Here is a 26,746-nt window from a genome sequence, read left to right on the forward strand (position 1 = left end):
TTAATAATGAAGTGTACGCAGAGTCGTAGTCGTGTGGACTGAATAAACTCGTGTGAGTATGGACTCGGATAGAAGGGGAGACAGGTGGGACTGGGGCAGCCCGCACTGCCGAGCTCAGCTGGACGAGGTCTTTTTCCGCAAGCATGACTACATCCAGGCGGGCAGCCCGGAGCACAGGGAGTTCTGGGCTTTCTTTGACCGCTTCCAGAGGTTTAAAACAAAGAAGGACATGCGTGGTTCGGCCGGAGCTAAGGGGAGGAAGGAGGATGACAGAGACGAAGACAGAAAAGTCAAGGGAAAGACTGCAAAGGTAGATCTGGGCCTTCCCGCGGAGTATGATGCTCGCTACCGGATCAACGTGTCAGTGTGTACCAGAGACGTCGAGGAGCGAGTGGGGAGGTCAGAGCACAGAGGCAGGCAGAGATCTTCAGGACCAGGGGATGAGGAGATCTCTGACTGTCGCCTGGCTCTCCTCCACTTTCTGGACTTCAACCAGAGGCAGAGTTTTGGCAAACTGGCCAAGCTTCGGCGGGAACAGAAGAACCTGCCCATCTTTCAGTATCGAGACAAAATAGTGGAGCTGGTGCAAAGACACTCCGTGGTTGTGGTGGCCGGTGACACGGGCTGTGGGAAATCCACCCAAGTACCTCAGTATCTCCTGTCAGCCGGGTTCGACTACATCGCCTGCACTCAGCCTCGACGAATCGCCTGCATCTCCCTGGCAAAGAGAGTCAGCTTTGAGAGTCTGAATCAATATGGATCGAAGGTTTGTTAGTAAACGCAGGTTTTTACCTTCACTGGAACACCAGATAGTCCAGATCATGTCAAAAATCACTAACTGTAGATTTATGTTTCAGGTGGGATACCAAATCCGCTTTGAGACGACGCGGACCACGGCCACAAAGCTGCTCTTCCTCACCGAGGGCTTGCTCCTGCGACAGATCCAGCAGGACAGGACCTTGGCCCAGTACCAGGTGGTGATCGTGGACGAGGTCCACGAGAGGCACCTGCACTGCGACTTCCTCCTCGGGGTCCTGCGCACTCTGGTGGCCGAGCGGCCGGACCTGCGTCTCATCCTCATGTCGGCCACCATCAACATCAAACTCTTCTCCAAATATTTCAGTGGCGCCCCTGTGCTGCAGGTGCCAGGCAGGCTGTTTCCTATACAGGTGAGCAGAAGGATGAGGAGGGATGGAAATATCAGGGTTAATAAATGCAAGGAATTGTTGGTTTTCATTACCCCAGAATGTTTCTTTTGCATTTATATCAGGAGCTGGGTCAGCTCATATTTGTACCACCATGTTTTAACAATAGTTCACATTAGACAAACTAAACATCTTTAGTTTTGATGCCAACTGAAGGCTACAGAGGTTCTCCAACAAACGTTACTGATATTCATCTGCAACATGGAACCTCAGCCATAAATGTTGTACAGTAAAATTTGTACATGTAAAATTATGTTTGCAAAGTTGCATTATAGTGTTTTTTTTATTCATTTAATCGCATTTTCCTGTTCTCAGGTGATTTACCGGCCCATTCCACCTGAAGAGCAGCCCTCACGCTCCGAGAAACTGGACCCCAGGCCGTACCTGCGCATCCTGCAGGGCATCGACCAGCGTTACCCTCCGGAGGAGCGCGGCGACCTGCTCCTCTTCTTAAGCGGCGTGGCGGAGATTTCCGCCATCCAGGAGGCGTGTCAGGTTTATGCCACGCACACGCAGCGCTGGATCGTGCTGCCGCTCCACAGCACGCTCTCTCTGATTCAGCAGGACAAGGCATGATAAGATTTGTTTGCATTACAGGTCACGGTTACACTACCGTTGAAAAGTTTGCGGTCACCTATACAATTTTTGTTGTGTTTTCCATTAAAAGTAACACTTTCATTCATCAAAAGAGTTGCAAAACGAATAGAAAATATAGTCAGGACATTGACAAGATTAGAAATAATGATTTTTTTGACCAGCAAAACTGTTTTCAGCTGTGCTAACATCATTGCTCAAGGCATTCATAATCATCCAATAGCCTTCTAACACCATTAGCAAACACAATGTACCATTAGAACACTGGAAATCGGCCTTTATACATCTATGTACATATTCCATTAAAAACCAGTTTGCAGCTAGAATAGTTGTTTACATTAACAATGTATAGAGTGTAAAAAAATAAGGAAATTTCTAAGTGACCCCAAACCTTTGAACAGTAGTCTATAAAGCAACACTTGATATCCGTTGTTAATTCTCTGTTGTGGTTTTGTGACTCAGGTATTTGACGTTGCTCCTCCCGGCGTGAGAAAGTGTATCATCTCGACCAACATCGCCGAAACCTCGGTGACAATCGATGGTGTTCGCTTTGTCGCTGACTCTGGTACTGAAACACGTTCACCGCTGGGAATTAACCATAAAAGCCCGTCATAAGAGTGTCATTTCATTAACCTGAACAGCAACAATATAAGCAGATTTGTATTTGTTCTTTTATAGGAAAGGTTAAAGAAATGAGTTTTGATCCTAAGGCTAAGATGCAGCGTCTGCAGGAGTTCTGGATCAGCAGAGCCAGCTCTGAGCAGAGGAAAGGTCGAGCCGGTCGCACGGGTCCCGGAGTGTGTTACCGCCTTTATGCCGAGTCGGACTACGACGCCTTTGCACCTTATCCCGTCCCTGAAATCCACAGAGTGGCTCTGGACTCCCTCATTCTCCAGGTCTCCAGGACAGCAACTCATTCTCGGCTCAATTTTCTACCTCTGTAGTTTAAAATTCACTAAAATGTTTTGGTTCTGTTTTGCTCTTGCAGATGAAGAGCATGTGTCTGGGAGACCCGATGTCTTTTGTCTTCATTGATCCTCCCCCGGCTGCGAGTATTCAGACTGCAGTGACGTATCTGAAAGAGCAGGGGGCGCTTGACAGTCACGGTGATCTGACTTCGATTGGGACGTTGCTGTCGCAGCTTCCTGTGGATGTGGTCATAGGTGAGATTCACGGCAACAAAAATAATTTCTCTCGTTTGTTTTGTTTTTGAAAATAACAACACAGTGATTAACTGAAGAGCATGAAACGAGAAGCTCATTTATTTGGCCTGTTCTCTTTCAATCAATGGTTTCACTTACAATTGCAGCTTTAACCTGCCAACATGTGCTTTATAGGGATTGTTCAGGGTTTTTTTGTTTTAAGTGTATCATTTTGTGTATAGATATTGTATATACTGTATTTTTATTAAGTGAGCCTTTTGTTAATAACCCATTCTTACCATGTATCCCTGTGGGCAGCCATGTTATCAGTGAGAGCAAGTGTCCCACATGGGTCCATGGGCATGGCAGCGTGAGCAGTGGTGTGTTCAGTGAAGTCAATACTATCCCTTTAAAACTTTAGTATTGACAACTTACTATTTTCCTTCAAATTATCATGAGGTTAAAACTGATTCTACAGCACATCATTAATCTCATTATTCCGTGTATAAAACAATACAGAGAACAGGAATCATATTTGTATCGATACGGAAGAGGATTAGAGCCACAGAGGAAAAAAATATTTGAGTTCTGACTTTAAAACTCAGAATTCTGACTTTATTCTCAGAATTCTCACTTTAAAACTCAGAATTCTCACTTTATTCTCAGAATTCTCACTTTAAACTCTGAATTCTGACTTTACACTCAGAATTCTGATTTTACACTGAGAATTCTGATTTTACATTCAGAATTCTCATTTTATTTTCACTTTATAGTTTATTCTCAGAATTCTGACTTTATTCGTAGAATTCTGACTTTATTCGTAGAATTCTGACTTTATTCTCCGAATTCTGATTTTGAACTCTGAATTCTGACTTTATTTGAATAATTCTGACTTTACGCTCAGAAGTCTGACTTTAAACTCAGAACTACTCTGGGAATAAAGTCAGAATTCTGAGTTTAAATGAGGTCAAAACTGATTGCACAGCACATCGTTCATCTCATTATTCCCTGTATAAAACACTACAGAGAACATGAATCATATTTGCGTTGACAACACCAGTTCTGAGAAAAAATCCCCTAGTTTATCCTCACTGCTGCGTTTTCATGACAGCTGCCAAACAGGAGCAGCTGACAGTGACTGTTTGTGTTCACACAGGGAAGATGCTGGTCCTGGGCTCTTTGTTTAACCTCGTGGAGCCCGTGTTGACTGTGGCAGCCGCCCTCAGCGTTCAGTCGCCTTTCCTGCGCAGCTCGCAGCACAACCCGGACTGCGCCACTGCCCGCCAGCCCCTGCACAGCAACCAGGGAGACCCCTTCACGCTGCTCAATACCTTTAATGCCTGGGTGGAGGTCAGCAAAGGAAACATAACGTGACTTTTTTTAAAAAATATCTGCATAGTAAACACTATAACAGCTCATTCTTTGAAAACCAACAGGTGAAGGGGGAACGAGGCGGTGGCTCGAGGAAGTGGTGCAGAAGGCGGGGCTTGGAGGAGCAGCGGCTGTATGAGATGGTCAACCTACGCAGACAGTTCAGGGTATGGAGTAAAGCAAATTCTCCTCCTCACACATGACACTATATCTACTATATCAACAAATGTATTTGGCTTCGGACGTTTTAATCAGGCCTTCGACTAGGCCCCCCTATCTCTAATGAAGAGCTATGCTTCCAACTTTGTGGCAACAGTTTTAGGACGGCACCTTTTCTATCTATTCCGACATGTCATGTGGCATTTTAAAGATGACAAACTATCTGACCTGATTAAAAAAATATATATATAAGTCACTACAATAAGAAATGTTTCCATTCTATAACATTTCTGACCATTTTACTGTTACTCAATTCAATGTATTTGTATCGCGCCAAATCATAGCATACATTATCTCAAGTCACTGTACATAGACAACATCATGCAGTGCAGAGAAACCCAACAATTCACACAATGAGCAAGCACTAGGGGCATCAGTGGAGAGAGGAAAAACTCCCTTTTAACAGAAGAAGAAGAAATCTTTGACAGAACCAGACTCAAAGATGTGCAGCCATCTGCCTAGACAGATTAGGTGAAAGGAAAAATGGGGGTATAGACCGAAGAAGGAGAACAGGAGCAGATATACAAAACCAGTATCAAGTTATAAGTTTATACAGAACAGTAAGAGTCAAGATTTTATAGGCGTGTCCAAAAATATGGCTCGATGACACGCCTGAGCCATTGTTAGCGTAACTCCGCCTCCTAACAGAGTGATGATATAAAAACTCTCAGTGTTAATCAGCAGTTAACTCGCTCACTTGTGTGTAACTGCACCTTCTCCTAATCTTCCTCGTTCTACCGTTTAATTTAAAAGTCCTATAGATATGGTGATGAAGTAGAGAAGAAGAACGGATGCTTCAAGTGAAACCTTATTTTAAAACGCATGGCGACGTTTGTAATCGTTCAAAATTGGCAAAGTGGTTTCCTGTGGAGTAACAAAGTCAGAATAGATATATTTGTCCCCTTATTTTGACAACATCTTCCTTTGCGGTGAACAGGACTTGCTGAAGAGCCACAGCCTGCTGGAGTCGGAGAAAGACGCTGCCCCCGATGGCAATCGTGGGCAGCGCAGGCAGAGGCTCACGGAGAGGAAGAAGCTGCATCAGATGAAGAGAGACCACGAGCAGCAAGAGGGCAGCAAACGCAAAGTCCTGAAGCTGGAGGAGGGCCAGGACGGAGACATGTCCTCTGGGTCAGACACGGAGGAAACAGGCAGGCGTAAGAAGGACAAGGACGCGTCAGGACAGAATATGGACATTCAGGTTGTACAACAACGTTAAAGAGATTCATTCTGTGTGGTATTTGAGATACTGACCACGAACGCTGTGTTTGGCCTCCGACAGGAAGTGAAGTTCAAGTTGCGTCACAACATGTCGGCGCTGCAGGAGGCCGTCACCGTCAGTCAGGACCTGTCCTCGCGTCACCAGTCCTTACTGAAGCTGCTGCTGTGCCGAGGACTCTACCCTCAGCTGGCCGTGGCCGACGAACACAACACCAACCGCAAGGACTCAGACCAGGTCAGGTTCAAGGTTTTAAAACCCTTATCGTCGGTGTTCTCGCCACTGGAAAGCAATAAAGGGGTCAATCCATGTAATATTAAAGCAGTTTGTTATTAAACCAGTCGTGATGAAGAACTTTAATTTCCGTTCACTTTGTGCAGGTGTTTCACACAAAGAACAAGCACGGAGTGGTGATCCATCCAACCAGTGTGTTTGCCAGCGACCCAGAGGTCCTTCATGTTCCCGAGGATGGCGGAAATAGCGAAATAGGTAATACGTCAATATTAGGAATGTGCGATGAACCTATTGTTCCTGTTGAGATTATCATTTTTCTCTGACATTGCGCTCATTTTTGAGGAGGTTAACACGCTTAAAAACTCTTCAGATTTGGTACGGAGGCTGGGTTGGCGAAAAATGCGATAGTGGTATAGGTCCAGAACCCATTACTAGCCCCAGATTTCTATAGCGCCCTCAGAAGTCAGGTCATTGTCAGAAAAAAGTCGTCGGATCAGGATGAAATTTGGTGAGTTTGTCAGGCTTAATCAATAATAATTAATTAAATGCTAAATTTTGTCTAAGTTGCACATAGTTTTTGAACGATTTCAACCAAATTTGGTAAACTTGTTGCTCTCATGATTCCAAACAAATATCCAATGTACTTCCATTAGCTCCGCCCACCCAGAAGTCGGCCATTTTGGAAAAAACTAAATGGTTAGTCTACGCATTTGAACGAACTCGTCCTAACACGATTGAGCTAGCCGCGTTAAACTCGGTCCATATGTTCTAGACAAGTTGTTGATTAAAAGTTGTCAAAGGATTTTCTCTACGTAAAAAGGTGTGGCCTCAGCGCTTCGACAAATTTGACGTTAAAATGGGAGGAAAACTACTTTAAGATTCCGCTTTTTGAAAGCTTTAACGTAAATAAAACTTATTTTCATGACTGCGGTCCTTGTTTACTTCTTGTAACTGTTGCACCTGTTTCCTTCCCCTCGTTTGGTATCTCGTCTACTTTTGGAAAGAACGTTCATGATAAGTTGCTCACAAAAAGAACCTTTTACCGTACCTTATTTGTGATCTTTCACAACATTTATTTCCCAATTTCCCCAAAACATTTCTCTCTTTCTGCAGGACCTGAGCGCAGAGACAGCAGCAAACATCAGCTGCTCGCCTTCGTCACTCTGCTGGAGACCAACAAGCCGTATTTGTCCAACTGTGTGCGAGCTCCAGCGCTGCAGGTTCGTACCCAGTGTTGTAATGTAACTAAGTACAAATACTTTGTTACTGTAAGTAAAATTTAACATATCTATCTTCGTTATTTATATTTCTGACAACTTTTACTCCGATACATTTCCCTTAACCATCTTCTTTACTTGGTACTACAAAATAAAAGTTGAGTTGGTGACGTAATGCCTGTTTTTTGTCGCTAGTTGTTTTTAGCGGCACCAGCTAGCTAGTTGGCGGCACCAGCCTGCTTGCTAGTTAACGGCACCAGCCTGCTAGCTAGTTAACGGCACCAGCCAGCTAGCTAGTTAGCTGCTCAGCTGTTAGCTTCACATGGACTTAAAACACACCAGCGGCTCGTTGTTTACCGTGTCCGACACCAAGGCTCTGGTCTCCGGGTTTCTGTTGTACACAATCTGGACGCTGGCTTTCAGCTAACAGTGTTAGCTCAGTGGCTAACCAATACTTTTACTTCTACATTTTACATCAGAACATTACTTTTGATACTTCAGTACATTAAATGTCAGGTACTTTAAGACTTTTACTCAAGTAATATTCTAAAAGGTGACTTTTGATTATTGTTTACTGCACCTTTCTGATATTGCCAATTTTAACTACTTTAACTTTCCTTTTTGATGATTTCAATCATTTTAAAATAATGATTTTAAATTGCATTCTATTGTTTTATTAATTTCTGTCTGATTTTAAATTGGTTAATGTTTTAAATTGTTTTAATTTCTATAATTGATTTTTTTAATTGATTGTATTTTAATTTCAAATGTATTTCCTTGCCTGCAAAGCACCATAAATTCCCTTGTGTAAGAATGGCGCTATACAAATAAACTTACCTTGTCTTTAACTTCTACCAAATTCAGATACTTGTACTTTTGCTCTCACTTTCAAGTACTTTATATAAGCCTGTTTGTACCAGATGTGGTATGCATTCTGTGTCTGCCCCCTTTACTTATCCATGATAGCATTCTGTAATAATCTACATCCTTATTTTTAAATCTCTATCTGCGTCCGTGTGCTCTCCAGGCTCTGCTGCTGGTTGCCAACTCTTTGGACAGCAACGCTGACTGTGCGCGCCTGGTGGTGGACGGCTGGCTGGAGGTGGAGCTGAGGCAGCCAGAGGAGGCGCTGAAGCTGATCTCCACAGCGCTCACGCTCAGGGCAGAGTGGGAGCGCCTCCTGCAGGCGCAGCTCGGACAGAGCACGGAGATGAGATCAGAGGGCCAAGACGTGTCCCGTAAAACCATGGAGAAGCTGAGCGACGGCCTGGTCCGCTTCCTGCTCTACACCGAGGTAACGGCGCTCTGGATGACTCAGATTAGAGCCCCAGACACATCCATCAAGTTCTTTCAGTGAAAAACAGAGTAGAATAGAGTGAATTTAATGATGAACCTCTTCTTCCCTGACCCTCTTTTTTGGAGTCCCTGCTCGAAAATGACATGCCCAAACTAAATAGAGTAAATCTCTGCAGTTACAAGCTCTATGTGGATTATCTTGGTATCAAATTAAAGATAACACTTGTGAGATTCCACCAGAGGTGTACGTTTCACTGTAGATGCCACTGTGTCAGAGAAAATGCACATGGAACACAGCATAACTGAAGGATTTTTTTTCTCTCGCCTAAAAAAATATTGAATTTTAAAGCAAATATCACCTTTAAAGTATGCAGTAGGAGCTTAAAAACGCGTGAAGAAGAGGTTAAACTAGGGTTGAAACAATTACTTTGATAGTTGATTAATTGGTTTGAGTGTTTAGGAATTTTCAGCTTCTTAAATGTGGATGTATTCTGGTTTCTTTGCTCCAGATAACAAAGAAATTAATAAAATTGAATTATTTTTGCCTTTGTGGACAAAACAAGACATTATTTCCAGGTTTGGTAAACACTGATAAACATTTTCTGACATTTTATGGACCAAACTTATAATTACACTTAATATATGCGTGTACGACAAAATAAAAACAGCACATTAGTTATAAGTTATGTTTTTTTTTCCATATTAAGATTACTTATCCTTAATAAATACACTTTTATTGTAAACTATACATGGTTCCATATCAAAAAATGCTTTTATTATGAAATTCTGTGAAATATCATCAGAAAAAAGTGCAATGTCGTGGTAGAAAAGGCATGATTTAATTTTAAGCTCACCCGTATACTGAAAAGTTGCTTCTATTTTTCTTATTGAAAGTTTATTTATATATATATTTTTATTTAAATTGAAATGACCCTGCCCCCGACTGTCCAGATGCTCAGTGGCCCCCCAGGTCATTTGAATTTCAGACCCCTGATGTAAATAGTTCTCGGCGGTTAAATCTTACATCATCGTCTTCCATAAACACCGACTATCGACTACCTGTGTTTGTCGCGTTCTCACAAAACTCTTTTGTTTTCACCTTTTCTTCCAGGTCAGCTACAGCCTACGGCGACTCACAGCTTTCCAGACCCAGAACCTCTACATCGGTCCTCGGCCTGAGTCTGAGCTGTTTGAGGACAAACCTCCTGATCTGAGCCCATTGTTTCCAGGAGCAGAGGTCAAGCCTCACCCCATCAAAGGAGGCCTGCGTGTCACCAGCTTCTTCACCTACAACTGTCTGGCTGTGAGTCTGTCCCCCCAAAAAATTTGTTTTTAACACACAAAAATATCATCTATGGCTTAATATTTGGCAAAAATGTCAAACTTAGCATCAGTGAAATACTCTCTGTCCTTCATTTTTTCTGCTGCTTCATTAATTTATCATACTTAAAAAAGATTTTAAATACAAAAATCCTCGATTCTTAAACATCACCATGAGGTCTTTCTTCAAAAGTCTTCAATTTATTTTATTTTTCATCGTAGAAAAAGACTTATTTAAAGAGTTCAGCTTCCTCATGCCTGTATGTCAAACAGGGAGCCATGTGGTTGTTCTGTACTTGTACTGTAATTAATTCACTGAATCGTTTCTGAATAAGTGAAACCAAATGGGATGACGGTGTAGTTTTAGTTGTCTGTAGGGCTGCAACTAAGGATTATTCTTTATAATCACTTATTCTAATTAGTTGTTGGTCCTTAAAATATCAGAAAATGTTAAAAATTGTTGATTTGAAGTGTTTTTATGGAGCAAAGAAAATGTACACAGTAGTGCTGTCAAACGTTAGCGCGTCAACGTTAACGCACACCGCGTTTCCATGACAACTGACCAGAAAAAGACGCGCATTGCGTCTGCGTAATGATGTTTACGTGACTCCCGATTGTTAAAACGAGTCTCTAAAGCAACGCTAAACTTTAAAAACAGACGCACACATACGCAGTACACGGGTACGCTGCTTATTTGTAGCGCTGCTCTTTTCCTTTAATAAACAGAACGCTCCAGTTCGACTGTAGGCGCGCTAACAGCGCTAAAATTAGCTAACGGAGCTAACTGGTAAACAGTGCCTGGACTCCGTTGTCGAGGCACGTAAACATGACGTCATGCGCGTCTTTTTCCGGTCAGTCGTTATGGAAACGCGGAATGCGTTAACACCCACTAACCTATTGCACATCACTAGTAAAAAGTCACATTTTACAAGATGAGAAATGGGAACAAAAACACTAAAACTTATTCATCTGTTACCAAAATAGCTGACTAATCATTCAGTAGTCGATGCATAAGATAGAACTTTATAAATCCCGAAGGAAATTCTTGTTCCAGGTTGCTCCAAAATTGCAAAAAGACAAAATAGTTGACGTGAATAAGGAGTCATTTGTCCTCTGTCCTTGTTTTTCTCCTTTACAGGACTCTAAGGATTTGTACAGCGAGTGTTTACGCACTTTCTGGACTTGTCCTAACTGTGACCTTTACATGCCGCTAACGCCGCTGGAGCGCATGCAGCACGAGGTCTCCTGCAAGCCGGCCGGAGAACAGCAGCAGCCCGGAGAAGGTCAGGAGTTTTTTTTTTTTCTATTTTAAAATCAGAATTAACCTGCACTGCACAAAATGATCACACGACGCTAACCGAGGCTGTGTGTGTGCTAACAGAGCCTGCGGCGGGAAAGGCCGGCCCGTCGTTGGTGTCCAGTCTCAGCAGAGTTTACCACTGCGACGTCTGCGACGAAGACCTGACGCTCACCTCCACCGAGATCCTCAAACACAAGAGGCAGCACATGTCCTCCTCCGCCAAGTAGCACACACACACACACACACCACTACATGACCACCGCAGCTCTGCGGAGGATAAACGGGGGGAATCTATGGAGTCGTTCTCTACGCACATCGGTGCTCGAACACTATGGAAACTGAAGGAATGTCTGTTAGCAACATAACTCGAAAAAGTCACAGACGGATTTGAATGAAATTTTCAGGAAATGACTGCAATGGAACCAGGAACAAGTGATAACATTTTGGGCGTGATCCGTGGATGGGGGGGGGGGGATTCTGAGCGGAGGTCTGCGCTCTCCGAGTGCTTTTCTAGTTCTTCTTATTTTTCTCACGAATTAATCGCGTTTTTGAAGCCCTTTCCCGTGCCCAAAAACTCATGGATTTCAGACCTGGTGAACATTTCCGTCGTGTGAAAGTAGTTTCGCGGAATGTGCGTAAAAACAAAATTGGAAGTGGGAGGGGCTTACGGAAATGAAAATCATGTTTCACGTACGCAGACGAAAGTCGCTACACGTGCTAATCATGTCAGGACCGTCCAAAAAGTCAATGACGACTTTGCCGTAAGTCCTACAGGAAGTCCGTCATCTTCGGTTGAATGGCAATTTTTTTATTTTGATAGCATTTGTGACACTTCCTTTTGTACTTGTAAAACTTTCAATTAAATTGCTGTCCCCTGTCCCCTGCCCCCTGGTGGTCACTGGATGTATTTCCTGTTGATTTCAAAATATTCCAACACACTGAACAGTTTCCAGCTGCCGTTGTAACATCACACACTTTGACGTCGTGTTTGGGAAAAAGGCACAGTGATGGAACGAGAGACTGTTTTTTTTAAAATATAGAGTGAGGGTTTAATAATGATACAAACCCACGATATGTAACACCTCAAAGCAGCACATTGGCACAAAGTCAGAAGTAAGACAGCACGGAAGATAAAAACCTGTCTCCAAAAAAATAAAGAATCAGAATAAATATCTCAATAAATAAATAAAACAGGTCATATCTCAGTTAATTACTTTTGAAACTAATAATAATAATAATAATAAATACGTACATTTGAAAATTATGCACATTGGCAGAAATCAATAACGAAAAAAAAAAAAAGGAAATAGTACTGAATACAGAGTTACTTTAGAAATCATAACTTATTGATTACTCAAATCAAAAGGCACATTTATTAAGATGTAAGGATGGGAGGGCCTGCAGGTGTGATCACATGACTGTCAGTGCTGGAACTCAAACACCGTTTCTGGACCAGGAGAAGCAAACTGTGTGCAATGGCTTTACTGGATCTGTGTGTGTGTGTGTGTGTCTGCACCATCGAGTGTGTGTGTGTGTGTGTGTGTGTGTGTGTGTGTGTGTGTGTGTGTGTGTGTGTGTGTGTGAGGCGTGGGGTTAACGTTGGGTCAGGCGATGGCAGTCGACAGTGACTGAGTTTGTGTTTTTTTTGTTTACGTTAAGACGTTTAAGACCTAAGTAGACGAGTGCTGAACGTCCCCGTAACACAAACTAAGTGGAGGGTTGGTGTTGGTGTGGATCAGCAGTTGTGTTCAGTTCACTCACTTTAAGTCACTTTGGATAAAAGTTCTTGGCTAAAACTTAAAAAAAAAAACGTAAATAATAATCTGACATGAGATTATGGTAGTGACTCGTTTCCCCCTCTCTTTGCTTAATGACTTAATTATTTGTACTTTTTAAAGGACAATTCCTGTTGGAACTAAAAGAGAGATTCCCCCACAGATGAAGATGATGCTCAGTGCATTTCTTTAGTCAGTTTGTCATCATTTGTATGATCCTTTAGACTCACTTTTTTCACCAAAAACAACCGTTCTAATGATCAATTTTGGTCCTTTTATGGTCGAACTTCCAAACTTTCACTGCAATGTGGAGACAGAAGCCCCTTTTTGAAAGCTCCAGTGTGTAATACGTACGATATGTGACCCATAAGGATGTTTGTGTAGAGTCGTTTGGATTCCGAGGCAAAGGCGCTCGCTTTCTTGTCTCTTGTCTTAAAGCAGAAGCTTTCTACGCTAACGAGAATAAATCGGACGCATTAAAACGACGAAGGAAGAAGAGGGGAAACCGCGAGGAGAGTGGAGAGCGTTGTAAGAGGCCGCCGTAGTATCCTGGTACACTTTGGAGAGGGTGGAGTGAGTATTTAATCTCGTCATTAGATGCTAATATTATTTTTACACATTGGACCTTTAAAAATAATAATAAAGGGTACAGTATTTTTAATATTATTGGTCAATATTTCCATAGTAATCGTTTAAATTACAGCCTTTGCTAAATCCAGCCTGTTACAGGAGACGTTGACCAATCACAGGGCTCGTCTACTTTAGCTAATCTGCAAACAGAGGTCCCTTCATTAGAAACACAGATTCTACTGAAGCAGCAATTTCTTATCCACACCGAAATGGAACTTCAGAAAATCCTCAGAAAATCAGAAAATACTGTTCTGCGTGGACAAATACTTAACAAATACTTATACAATCTTGCTCTAATTTCACTAAACCAGTGTGTGAGGAAGAGGAGGAGGATGTGAAGAGTCCGTATAGCTGAATTTACACCACCGTGTTTTAACGTTAGCGCTAACGGTTTCACGTTAAGAGCTCAGTGTTTTCCCGGGTATAAAAAAAGTTTGATAACCACTGCTGAAGCATGTATGCCATGGCCTGTAGGTGGCGCTGTAAGGCTGCCGCGGAAATACACTCTAAAGTGGAGAAGAAAAAGATGATGATGATGATGCGGAGCACGTGGATGAAGCTCGTGCACCGTCGTCGATCTTCAAAAACGCAAGAAGACGAGGACGGTGACGGCAAACGTGAGAGCGACAGGTGAGACTGTTCCAAAAATAGCATTTCCAGGGGGTTCCTGAAATAACGACTCGCTACAAAACCTTTGCTGAGGGAAAATGAAGCAGATGAAGAAGAATTTAGCATTTTCACCAAGGTGTCCCGTGAAGTGAATGCTGATTAAACACATTACCTCTGGTCAAAAAAAAACACGTAAACCCGGGATTAAACAGGCTCTTAATCCTGGTCCTGGAGAAAGTTCTAGAAGTTTCTTTGCTCCAACACCTGAATCAAATACATGAGTTGATCAGGCTTCTGCAGTACTTGAATCAGGTGTTGGAGCAGGGGAACTTCTAGAACATGCAGGACAGTGGTTTTCCCCCAGGACTAGAATTGAGAAACCCTGATTTATAGATCCTACACTTCATAAAGAAGCATCTGCAACTGTACGAGTTACTTTTCAACATCTTTGGTCTGAACCACTGGCCTCCATAGCTCCACAGGACTTTAGTATTTTTAATACTGTGCAGAGGAAACAACAATCCTGCCTACTGCAGCTTTAACGACACTGATTGGAGTCACTGTATCAGCCTCATTTTTCCAGATCCGCAGACAAATACGCCTCCTAATGTGCAGAAATGCAAATGACGTCACCAGAAGCATTTTCACAAAATGACTTAGGGGAGAATTTTTTTCTTTTAAGTCCAACCGTGAAGGACCCACACTAAGGATTGTTTTTGTTGAAAGGCAGTGGGGGAACGTTTTTGGGGCGTGAAGTAGCAGCTTTAAAGACAAAAAAAACAACCAAACTTCAGACTTAAAGCAACATTCAGCAAACAAAGACCTTCCCTCCGCTGATCTTTTTTTGTCTCTTTTTCTTATCACAGGGTCAACAGTCTACACACACACACACTCGTCAGTGTCACTCACACACACACACACACACTTATGTTCCTGTTCTTCTTTCCTGCTCCATATCCAAACACCACGACAGTATTCAGTTCTCAACTTTCTACTTCAGGTTTTCTGTTTTTTTTTAAAGTAACTGGTACAAAAATACTTTTTTCATTGCACTTAATTCTTGTTGCTTTTTTTCTTCTCTTTTTGGTGGCGCATCGTCTGGATCGTTTTTTCTTTGGGGGGACGGACTGTTTGCTCTTTAGCTATAGATACACAATAATACTCTCACTCAGAGGAACTCACTTTTTAAGCAGCACCTTGACTGATTCTGTGTTTCTAACGATAATAATAATGTAGAAAATAGAAGGAAAAAGAATAAAGTGTGGCGAATTTTAGCACTTTTTTTTGCACATTTTACCCCAAACAATGACAAAATAAGCTTTATTTAACTCGTAAATTATTATTATTTATTTATTTTTAATTATAGATTAATTTTGCATCATAAATAAAAACATTTAACCATGAACTATATCTTGTTCCGTGTCTACACAGATACTTTTATTTTGAAATTCGATTAGATTAGCAATATAAAAAAAACTTCAAAATACAAATTCTCAACATGGTTTATAAATCTAAATGTTGAATTCAAACATTAGAATCAAAATTATTCTGAAAGTAGGCCCGCCCACTCGGCCACGCCCACCGCTCACCACGTGGGCGTAGCATGAGAGGATAATACTGGAGTCTGCCTCATTTGCATATTGCAACACGTAAACATTTAGATTGATAGATTTTTTTATTAGTTATTAGTGTTTTTAAGTTTCAGTAAGGTTAAGTAGACATTGTTTGGAGTTAAATGTGCAACTTTACAAACAAAATTTGAGCTTGTGAAAAGTTTAATACACCTTTTTGTTTGTTTTTTAAAATTATTATTTTTCGTTAAATCATCTTTTTTGGACCATTAACGAATCACGCTGTGACTTTTAAGTCTTTGTGGTCGTCGTTGCAACTTCCCTTCACAATAATTGTCCCTTTTGGCGTTTTGATAAGCTCCGTCTCTGTTTTAGATGCTAATACTTGTTTTATTTTGAAGGCTGCTCTCGCTCGCTCCTCCTCTTCCTTCTGACCAGGCTTTGAGAAACATTGTGAGGTAAAAATTGGAGGTAAAGGGTGATATTTCTTCATCTGACTTGACGTGAAACATATAACTCGCCCAAGAATCGTTGTGTTTGTGAATACGTGTTGGTGTGTGCCACTGGGGGGGTGGGTGTTGGTCGTGGTGGTGGTGGTGGTGGGTTTCTGTCAATATGTTTTACATTTAATAAAATATACCAATTAAAATTATTACAATCATATATATAAACATCTTTTGTTTTTGTGTTTTTCTTCCTAAATTAAAAAAAAAAAAAAAAAAAAACGGACATTTTTGAAAACAGTGTACACATCATCTTTGCTCCTGACGTCTGCTAACTCTAAGGCTCCAGATGAACTCCCACAGAGCCTGGGTCTGAGCACGGCGGCACCTTCAGCAGGCGTGGACCAGCGAGGAAAGGCCCCCAGGTTGAAAAGAGAAAGAGCGGAATGCAGTGGAAGGCCCGGGGGGGCTTTGGAGGGAACGTGTGAGAGGTCTGGGGCTAAAGAGCGCCGCGCCTCCCCGGCTATCATCCCCGCAGACGCTCGCTCCTTTTTAACCCAGACCCTCGTCGTCGTCGTCCAGGGAACATCCTCCCACCCCCCCCCAAGCCTGGCCTCATCGGACCGCCTTGTGCTTCCCCCCGCAGCAGCCGCACCTCTCCCCACAGCGCAGGCAGGCGCGCAAAGGCAGGTAGCAGCACATGCAGGGCACGAAGAGCGACAGGGCCACGAGGGCCAACCAGCGGGCGCAGCACAGCGGGTGCGGGTGGCCCCCCATCGAGTCATCGCACGAGCAAGGCTCCCAGAACTCTCCCTCGGAGTCCGACATGCAGTGGTAGAGCAGGCTCTCCGCGCACCACACGCAGGTCCACTGGCGCAGGCAGTGCAGGGCCGGGTCGGGGGCGTCCCTGCAGCGGCCCCGCCCGTTTTCCGAGGCGCTGAAAACCGAGCGGCAGTACACGCAGCGGGACGAGCACGACGACGACGCCTGAGGGCACGGGCTGTCGTCGTCGGGGGAGATGGCGCCTTGGTCGCTGCCGCCGCTGGCCCCGCCTCCTCCACCTCCTCCTCTCTTACGAGTCCGTGAGCGTGGCGTGGCCACCGAGGTGTGGATGCAGCACGGGGAGGGCGAGCCTTTGCCCGTCTCCTGGGGCGAGCCGGCGCCTGAGGACACGCCCGACACTGCGTTGGGCATGGACATGCAGGTGGGCGACGACGAGGACAGACGCTGCGAGGCTTTACTGTCCAAGCTCACCGTCACGTCGCAGCCCGCCGTCCCCACGCCGGCCAGCTCCTTCTCGAAGCGGACCACGCACAGTTCCGACTTGTCCTGGTGACTCCCGCCGCCACCGACGACCACGCCCCCGGTCAGCCCCCCGACCATAGTCCTGGTGGCCCCCGCCCGTCGGTAATCCTCGTAACCTCTAGAGCCCCACAGGTCTTTGCAAGGGTCCACGCTGCGGAGGTCCCCCTCCTCCAGCAGGGAAATCGTAGGTGAGAGCGGGGACAGGGGCGAGGAGGCCGGGGGCCCCACGGGAGGAGTGGGTGGAGCAGGAGGTGGGGGCGGGGGCACCGGGGGATTCAACGTCAAATGAGAGAGCTGGTGCTGTCCCGGCCTGGTGTGGATCTGTGGGAAAGGACGGGATAAGGTTACAGAGGAACAACGTGTACCGTGGCAGCGCTTACAGAAGGTTTGGGCGCAAACAGAAATAGCAGTATGTACGAAGTATGGAAGAAATGCATGGTATCGTCTCATAACATGTCAAACTGAACTTTAAATTCATTCATTCACAGCAGCTCATAGCCCTTCGACGCAGGAAATTAGCTAAACACAGCGAGCTCCAGCTGTGGGTCTGAAGCGTGTCATGCTACCAAACCTAAAAAAGCCCCAGTACCCCTCTCAAAAACATCTCAACCTTGGGGGAAAAAGAGAGAGCTATGGGAGTTTTTTTTTTTTGAATCGATGGTATTTTAAGTTTTTCATGTGGAGTTCTTATAGGCTGAAATGTCGACATGTTGAGGCAGACACAGGTGACAACACATGACACACCACCCCCCACACACACACACACACACACACACACTTAATATCATGTTATAATGAAAACATGGCCCACGACCTCACCGTCTTTTAAGCACAGTGTGTAGCTGAGGCGAGGTGATAGAATATAATGTATGTTTGCTAGCAACGTTTTTATAACAGTAATAATAAGACATTTGGTCATAATTATCCCACTTTTAAATGTATCATATACAACATTCAATTACATATATAAATACACTTGTTCGGGCTCGAGCCACGATTTAAATTTTAAATAATTTAAAATAAATGTCTGTTGTTTTTTTCCAGCACTTTTTGTTCTCTAGGCCGGCCCCCTCTTGACCACAATAGATGCGCATTGGCCCCCAGGTCATCATGTGACCGCGCCCTATAGGAAGAAGTCTCTGACAAACCAAAACAAATAGCTGGGAACTGCAGTACCCATTTTAAACACTAGGCTTACATGTTTTACATTTAAGGTGGAGAGCAGAGAAAATTGCATGTGCTACCTGAGCAGGCGTCTGAGTGGTCACGGCGTGGCTGGATCCGAAACTAAACTCCTCCGATCGCACGAAGCAGGTGGACGACGACTCGCTCGTGACGATGGTGACGGGCTTGGGAAGCATCTCCTTCCTGCTGTTGGACGACGACTCACTTCCTGTATGGGACTGGCAGAGACTGCACGTCATCCAACACGTTAACAAACACCCATAACTGCGTTGACTTTTCGCGTCAGGCGGAAACCGCTTCGGACACTCACAGCTTGTCCGTCGTCCTCGGTGTCGGCCTCTTCTGGCGTGGAGGACGAGGGCGAGTCGGAGCCTGAGGGTGAGCAGAGGAAATTTTCCTGAAGCCGATCAAACACACACAGCGAATAAAAAAGTGTTTCTCACGCGTGTCGCTCTACCTCTGTCGAGCTTGTCGATGACGGCCTGCAGCCCCTTCTCGAAGGAGATGGCGTCGGCAGGACTCTGGAATGTAAGGCCAAACTTTCGCTCCTCTACTCGCCAGTGATGGAAGATGGGGTTCACCTTATTGTACACTAGCCCCCTCTGCACCGCACACTCCAACACCGGCTGAAGACACACACAGCAGCCACAGCGACAGTTAGCGTACGCCGCCAAAGACATGCAGCGACAACATGCATCTGCACAGTCTTTACGCGTACAGTCATTGTCGGTCCTGAACTGAAAATTGTTTTAATTATTGATTCTAAAGATTCAGTTGCACTGAAAACAACTGCTTTACAAGTCACTCGTTTGTGTCTGTGTCGCGCGTGAAAAGGAAGTCACGGCAGTTTCATGCAGCCGTGCAGTGTTTGGCTCCGCCCACGTTGACGTAGGCGAGTTCAGAGGCGGTTCTAGAGTCTGTGGGGGCCCTAAGCAAAGATTCCCAGGGGGCCCTTCCTTCCAACCAGTGTTCATCACCATTATGTTATAGATAATCTGACACCGACGAAAAATGTATGAGTACAAAATGAAATTAAATAACATGGAAAAACCTTGTAATTAAAAAGTATGGGAAAATATAAATGTAAAGAACGATAAAATACTGTAAATAGCTATTAAAAACTAGGTAAACTTTGTTTAAAAAAAACACATTACACTGTAAAGAACCCACATTATAAAACAATATAAATATATAGAACACTAAAATACTGTAAATAACTGAAAAATACTTCACACAGGTTAAAGTGAGGTGGGGCCCCTTTGGGGGGGGTTTCCTATTGAGATGTCATTGCAAATCGCCCATTGTTGTTTAAGGGGGACGGGGAGGCGGCTGGTCACTGCACATTTCAGTAAAAACAGCCCTCAGGCTCCGACGACAGCCCGTGCCCTATCGTCTCGGGGGCCCCAAGCCGTTGCCTGCCTTGCCTGTTCACAAACTGCGCCTCTGGGCAAGCTGGGACCAGAGGTGGAAAAGTGCTTAAAAGTCTTAAAGTACATGACATTTACTGTACTTAAGTATCAAAAGTAATTTTCTGATATGAAATGTACCTTGAGTTTAAGAAGTGAAAGTATTTTTTTAAAAGTGAAGAGCAAGGATGGTGGATCAGTGGTCGGGCGAGTTGTCCTTCAACTGGAAGGCTGTGGGTTAAATTCCTGGCTCTGCTATAGTGTCCTTGAGCAAAGACACCATGTTGCAGCAAGACAAGACTAGAAAAACTCTATATAAATACAGACCATAATACCAACTCTTCTTCTTCTTCTGATGTTATTTGGTAGTAACGAGTAACAAAGATAGTTGGAGTAAAAGTAAAAGTTGCTCGAAATAGAAATAACAAAGTAAAGTACCGATACGTGACTTTTGTACGCAGGTTCGAGTATTTGTACTTTAACAAAGTAACAAAAGCATTTGTACTTTGTTACATTTACAACACCGCGCACACACACACACACACACACACACACACACACACACACACACACACACACACACACTCACCGCTCGATCTCGCAGCCGCTCCCCGCGTATGATGTACTCTCTCCGCCCCCGGCCGTCGTGGCTCCGCCCCTTACATATGACCACATGACTGAGGCCGCCGCCTCCGAGGGGCACCCAACCGCCGCTGGAGTCATCACGTGTCATCACCACTGCGCGAACACGCACACTGTCGGAGAGAGAGGAAGGGGAGAGCGCCCCCCGGGGGCCGATTAGAGAAACACGAGTGACGACGATAACGTGATTAAATCCACACAAAGATGACGGGAAAGTATTATAATGTTTTTTTTTGTTGTTTTATCAAAATAACACAAAGTTAACCATGGTAACATAGTTGAAGTAAAAACTTATAATAACCAACATAAACATAAAGATGATGTGCTTGTTTCTGCTGCTACGTATAAAACTGGGACGTTTTTTCTCAAATATACACGTGGGTTTTTTGTCTTTGCTGCAGCTGTAAACAATGCTACTTTTTCACTTCATTAGGTACACCTGCTCATCTGATTATGCAAAAGTCCAATCAGCCAATCACAAGGCAGCAGCTCAGTACATGTTGGCATGGAGACGTGGCCAAGATGACCGGCTTAAGTTCAATCTGAGCATGAGAGTGAGGTAGAAAGGTGATTTAAGTCACTTTAAATGTAAATGTTTGGCTTTAAAAAAAAAAAAAAAAAATACATCACATTTAAAAAAAAACTACATTGCCTTCCTTTAAAAAAAAAAAAAAAAAGTTTTTTTTTCAATAAGTAGTTTTTATTTCAATAAGTTGTTTTTATTTCGATAAGTTTTTTTTTTTTCAAAAATGTTTTTTTTCAAAAAGATGGGTTTTTTTTCAGTTTTTTTTTCAAAGTTTTTTTTTTTGAAATAGATGGGTTTTTTTCAAAAAGTTTTTTTTTTCTAAAAAAAATGTATTTCAAATTTATTTATTTTTCAAAAAGTTTTTTTTTTTTCAAAAAACCCTTCCTGAATTTTTTTTTAAACATTTTTTTTTTCAAAATAAAAAAGAACTAAATATTTCCTGCCATGTTTCTGCTGAAAAAGAGAATCTAAGTTCTATGACTTGTCAGTGGAGAATGACCAGACTGCTTCTATATGACAGAAATGCAACTAACTCATCACTCATCAAACCGTGAAGCAGAAGAACACACTTTACCTGGTGAGTAAAATGACACCACATATTATAATCACTTTGAATGTTTGATTAATGTTTGTTACAACCTGAGACACAACAACAGGACGACAACAACAACACACAGAGCCACAGTCAGACTAATAATGAGGATATAATCTGAGAATCCAGGCTGAAAGATCGGGGATTAAAGATTCCTCTGATATATATGATGCGATTTGATTTATGATCTCGTTTTTTCACTCCAGTATTTAGAGGATAAAAGATGATATTCCACCAAAACATCAACCAAAGGGCGAATGGAAAATTGTTTGTAACGTTTATGTCTTGATTTATTCTTAATCTAATCTAATCTGTAAAACAGAACGATTGAAATTCAGTGAAATTTGTGATTTGATATTTGTTTGAACGTGTGTGTGTGTGTGTGTGTTACCTCTTTAGGACCAGTAGTCCTCATGGAGATCCAAACCTGGTCCTAGTGAGGCAGAAACTCTGAGGAACTGCTTTAGAAGTTTAGGATTATAAGATTTGAATTGTGGTTATAGGTTAAGGTTAAAGTTAGGAGTGAGTATTAACTGGTTAGGGTTAAGGTTTGTGTAACGTTAAAGGAATTAAACCATCATCAAGTGTCCTGAGATTAATAGATTTATGGACAATAATCATGTCCCCGTAACATAAATTATTAAATTTTAAGGTGAAGATGTTTTAGGGTGAGATTAGGATTAGGGTTAGGTAGTAATAGTAATAGTATTAATTCATACTTATGTATACTACTGAAAATGTGCGATAGCTCCTATTGAAATACTGCTGGTATTCATGGTATTAAAAATTTTTTTTCCATATGTATTATATCTTTGTTTACTTTAATCCGTATTATTAACTCAGATTGTTCTAATTCCTGCACAGTAATGTCCAACAGGCACCCGCACTGCAAGTAATCTGGTTTGTTCAACTTTCACTCAGTGAATGAATGAATGAATGAATGAATGAATGAAACCTACATTCCCTTCTTGCACTGGAACATTAAAAACATAAGACAAGACGGGATAATCCCTGAAACGTGGCATCATTTCAGAAATATCTAAATGTCTTTCTTGTGATTTCTGAAATCACATTTTGTAAAAAATAGTTTGTGAAGGAGTGTATACATACATATACATAAACATATATATATATATATATATAAACACATTACATAATTATCTGACATTTATATTAAAGGGAGTGGAAACAGAGGCAGCACAGAGAGAGTGACGAAGAATGAGCGTTTCCCAGATAGAGATATATATCAATGAACGCACCCATTCTCCACTAGAGCCCCCCCCCCTTGAAACATTCCTGCAAGAACACAAATCTGCAAACTCTGCCCTCTTTCACTCAGCCACATGTGTAGAAGCTGTTGTTAGTATTGTTGTTATTGTTATTGTTGTCTTTAACAAATGTATTAATTTAGCATGATTCTCTTTGCCCCAGTGCAGACGCTCCTTTTCTCCACTCCGCCCCTGCTGACCGCGCTCATTAACAACACCCCCGATATCATGATAGGGTTTTTTTTTTTATGAATGGGACACAGGAAGACAGGGAGTCGACTTATACACACACACACACACACACACACACACACACACACACACACATATATATATATATATTTATAGCATACATGATTATATTTAGATAAATATTATGATGATGAGGCCTAAGTGCAAGGCAAAGGAAGAGGGGGGAAAAAGGGAACGAGTGGGTGAAAGAGGATGGAGAGGAAACGAGAGATGGGGGGAGGGGGCCGATTAGAGAAGGGAAGGAGGAGAGGAGAGGAGGAGGGGGTGAGAGGAGAGAGAGAGAGAGGAGAGAGGAGGAGAAAAAAAAATCACATTTCATTCATAAAGTTTGGCTTTAAAAAATCATAATGAAACCCCGAGACACGTTGATAAAAATCACAACGCCTCCATCCCTCCCTCGCCTCACTGTAGCCATGTCTTGAATGACGCGATGCTGGAGCCAAAACTCGCCATATTTCGCCTTTTTTTTCTCCACACACACACACACACACACATAAACACACACTCATATTTATAATATTATTATTATTATTATTATTATTATAAAAATAACCAGGCACGCATTTTATGTGTAAAATGACCACATATGTGATGATATAAAGGCAGAGTGGATTCAGTGTTGTGTTGAATGCTGTGCGTAAAGGTGTGTGTGTGTGTCAGTGTCAGTGTGTGTGTGTGTGAGCTATGTAAAAGCACAGAAAGATGCACATGCAGGTGCTTCACGTTTATCACACACACACACACACACACACACACGCACACGCACGCACACACACACAGTGGCGTGAAAATGAGGGTGGATGCTGTTGATTCCAGACGACGTAATGGTGTGTTTTTTATTCTGTCTCTATAGAGCAGCGGCTGATGCTGATGTTAGTGCATGATGCTGATGCTGATGCTGATGCTGATGCTGGGTTTGGTGGAACACTGATGGCGCTGCTCTCCTCTCCTCTCTCTCCTCTCCTCTCCTCTCTCCCCCTCTCTCTCTCTCTCCTGTCTTGTCTTGTCTTTGTGGCGGATGTGGTTGAATATAGAACATTATCTGCAATGTTAAAAATGAAAATATAAGGACTTACTCGCCCTCCATGGCTCGGTGTTGCCCGCCGCTTGCAGCACAGCAGCCCACCCCAGGGTCTCTCTCTCTCTCTCTCTCTCTCTCTCTCTCTCTCTCTCTCTCTCTCTCTCTCTCTCTCTCTCTCTCTCTCTCTCTCTCTCTCTCTCTCTCTCTCTCTCTCCTCTCTTTCTCTCTCTCTCTCCCTCCCTCTCTCTCTCTCTCTTTTTTATCCTCCTTTCAGGAAACACTCAGTCACATTTCTCTCTCTCTATCTGCTCTCATTTTTCCTAATCTTCCTCCCTCTCTCCTCCTCCTCCTCCTCCTCCTCTTTCTCTCTCCACCTTGATGTCGTTTCGGTGTATCAGGATAGGCTTGAGGTTGCAGCAGCCATTTTCCGCTGGCAGCATCCTCCCTCCCTCCCTCCCTCCCTTCCTCTCTCCCTCCCTCCCTCTCTCTCTCTCTCTCGCTCCCTCCCTCCCTCCCTCATCCCCTTCCTCTCTCTACCTGCCCCTGTGCCAACACATCCGCACTAATCATTGACAGCATCGTGGCTTTAGGTTTGCGACCATGTGATTTCGCATTGTTCAAAACGGAGTTATGTGCAGTGACGTGGGTGGTAAATAAATAAATAAATAAATAAATAATAATAATAATAATAATATTACAAAAAGAAAAATTCACAAATGAGCCCCAGTTGCTCCATTCATTATCACAACAAACTCTATAGTAGAACAAAAACACCACTGGCGCTTCATTTGCGCGCGCGTTTGCGCTTCCATTCACAAAAAAAAAAAAAAAAAATCCTATATCACAGTGTTTGTGCTGCCACAGTAAATTGTGTTGTTTATGACTGTGTTTTATAAAGTTTTCCCTGTTCAAAACAAGAAAAAACAAAAAAAACAAAACAAGGGACACAACCAACTGTTCCAACTGTGTAGGATCCCAGTGTTTCAGCACCATGGACAGCAGTGTCTCTTAAAGGCACAGTAGCTTAGGTTTAATAATAATAATACAAATATTATAATAATAAAGAAAGAAAGAAAGAAGTGTTAAAACAACGTGAATATCACTGAATCTGATATGAATGTGTTAATGATGTGAATATGAATGTGTTACTAAAATAAAATGTATAACTACAACCTTTCAGATTGTGCACATTTTTAATGCACTTTTCATTCTTCTTCTCTTTCTTTGTGATCATTTTGGCTTTATTTTACATTTTTGTGTCAGTGCATATGCTCGTGCATTACTTTTTTTTTATTTGATCTTGTTATTTCCAGCTCAGCTCCTACAGTAAGGCTAAAATACACTGTTTGAAAAAACAAAACAAGAGTTACACTCATGTCGTTAAGCGCAAAAATTGTCCCATTCAAACCCATTCAAACTTATATTAAAGTATAATACACACATTTTATTAGATCTTGGCGTCAATCTGGGCTTTTGCCTTGGAAGCGACACCTTTCACTGCTCTCCACCAGATGGCGTCATTTTTGGTATGTTGGGGAAAACATGCTATGTCCACTAGATGGCACTGTCACAAGTGTTGCTGCTAATTATTGACATATACTAGGCTGTACTACTACTACTATTGTGCATGTATTATATTGAAAATAATTCACATTTTCTTCACATTCACAAAAATGTTTTTAAATTTTTTTTAATGTTCCTTTTTTTTTTTTTTTAAATAAAAAAGTAAAATTCAATATATATTTCAGTTTGAAAGCATGAAATACTTTTCTGCCTTTTCTTTACAAGGCAGGTTTCCTGTACTTTTTTTTCAGTTTCCTGAATTTTTTTTTCAGAATTTTTTCTTAAAGAGCACATCACATTGAACACTTTGTTCATGTCTTGTGGTTTTCAAAGGCTTTTCAGAGATTTATTTAGGTTTATATATATGGTCTATGAGAGCACATCACATTGAGCACTTTGTTCATGTCTTGTGGTTCTCGAAGGTCTCCATATACGTACACACACACACACACACACCTGACTTCCGACATTGTTTTGACCTTGACGCCGCTTGACTGACTTAAAACAGACTTGTTACTTTTCAGGTTCTCGTGTTTTGATTTCAGGTGTTTAATTTCATGACATTTGGTATGGTCATGTGCTGTGATTCTGTTTGGCTTTGGTGCCATTTGTTTGTTTGGCTTGGGTGTAACACAATGGAAATGGATTGGAGTCAACGCAATGGATTGGATTCAACACAATGGAAATGGATTGGACGCAATGGAATGTGGACCACCCCCCACCTGGATGGATAAAGTCTTATCTTATAGAAAAACAAGCCCTTTAGCTTATATCTTAGATTATTATTACTAATATTATTTAATCAGGTTCTCCAGAGATTTAACTTCCTGTTAAAAGGATG

At 42.5% G+C, this 26,746-nt stretch overlaps 2 protein-coding genes across 2 annotated transcripts; one reads left to right on the plus strand and one right to left on the minus strand.

Annotated features, from left to right (window-relative positions):
* Positions 1 to 58: 58 nt before the first annotated feature.
* Positions 59 to 11,425, plus strand: dhx34 (DEAH (Asp-Glu-Ala-His) box polypeptide 34; the record flags this gene model as incomplete). Its single annotated transcript, XM_083886110.1, has 16 exons — positions 59 to 766; positions 858 to 1,169; positions 1,521 to 1,775; positions 2,262 to 2,364; positions 2,478 to 2,695; positions 2,788 to 2,962; positions 4,098 to 4,291; positions 4,378 to 4,479; positions 5,469 to 5,732; positions 5,814 to 5,987; positions 6,131 to 6,239; positions 7,098 to 7,204; positions 8,229 to 8,495; positions 9,609 to 9,800; positions 10,956 to 11,100; positions 11,199 to 11,425. The coding sequence occupies 16 exons, from the start codon at positions 59 to 61 to the stop codon at positions 11,342 to 11,344; spliced, it is 3,471 nt and encodes a 1,156-aa protein (XP_083742236.1). The 3' UTR covers positions 11,345 to 11,425.
* A 5,335-nt stretch (positions 11,426 to 16,760) lies between these two features.
* spred3 (sprouty related EVH1 domain containing 3) lies at positions 16,761 to 18,874 on the minus strand (the record flags this gene model as incomplete). Its single annotated transcript, XM_083886456.1, has 2 exons — positions 16,761 to 17,771; positions 18,695 to 18,874. The coding sequence occupies 2 exons, from the start codon at positions 18,872 to 18,874 to the stop codon at positions 16,761 to 16,763; spliced, it is 1,191 nt and encodes a 396-aa protein (XP_083742582.1).
* Positions 18,875 to 26,746: the final 7,872 nt, after the last annotated feature.

Source organism: Microchirus variegatus (assembly GCF_963457635.1).
Source record: "Microchirus variegatus genome assembly, chromosome: 3".
In the NCBI taxonomy this organism is placed as follows: Eukaryota; Metazoa; Chordata; class Actinopteri; order Pleuronectiformes; family Soleidae; genus Microchirus; species Microchirus variegatus.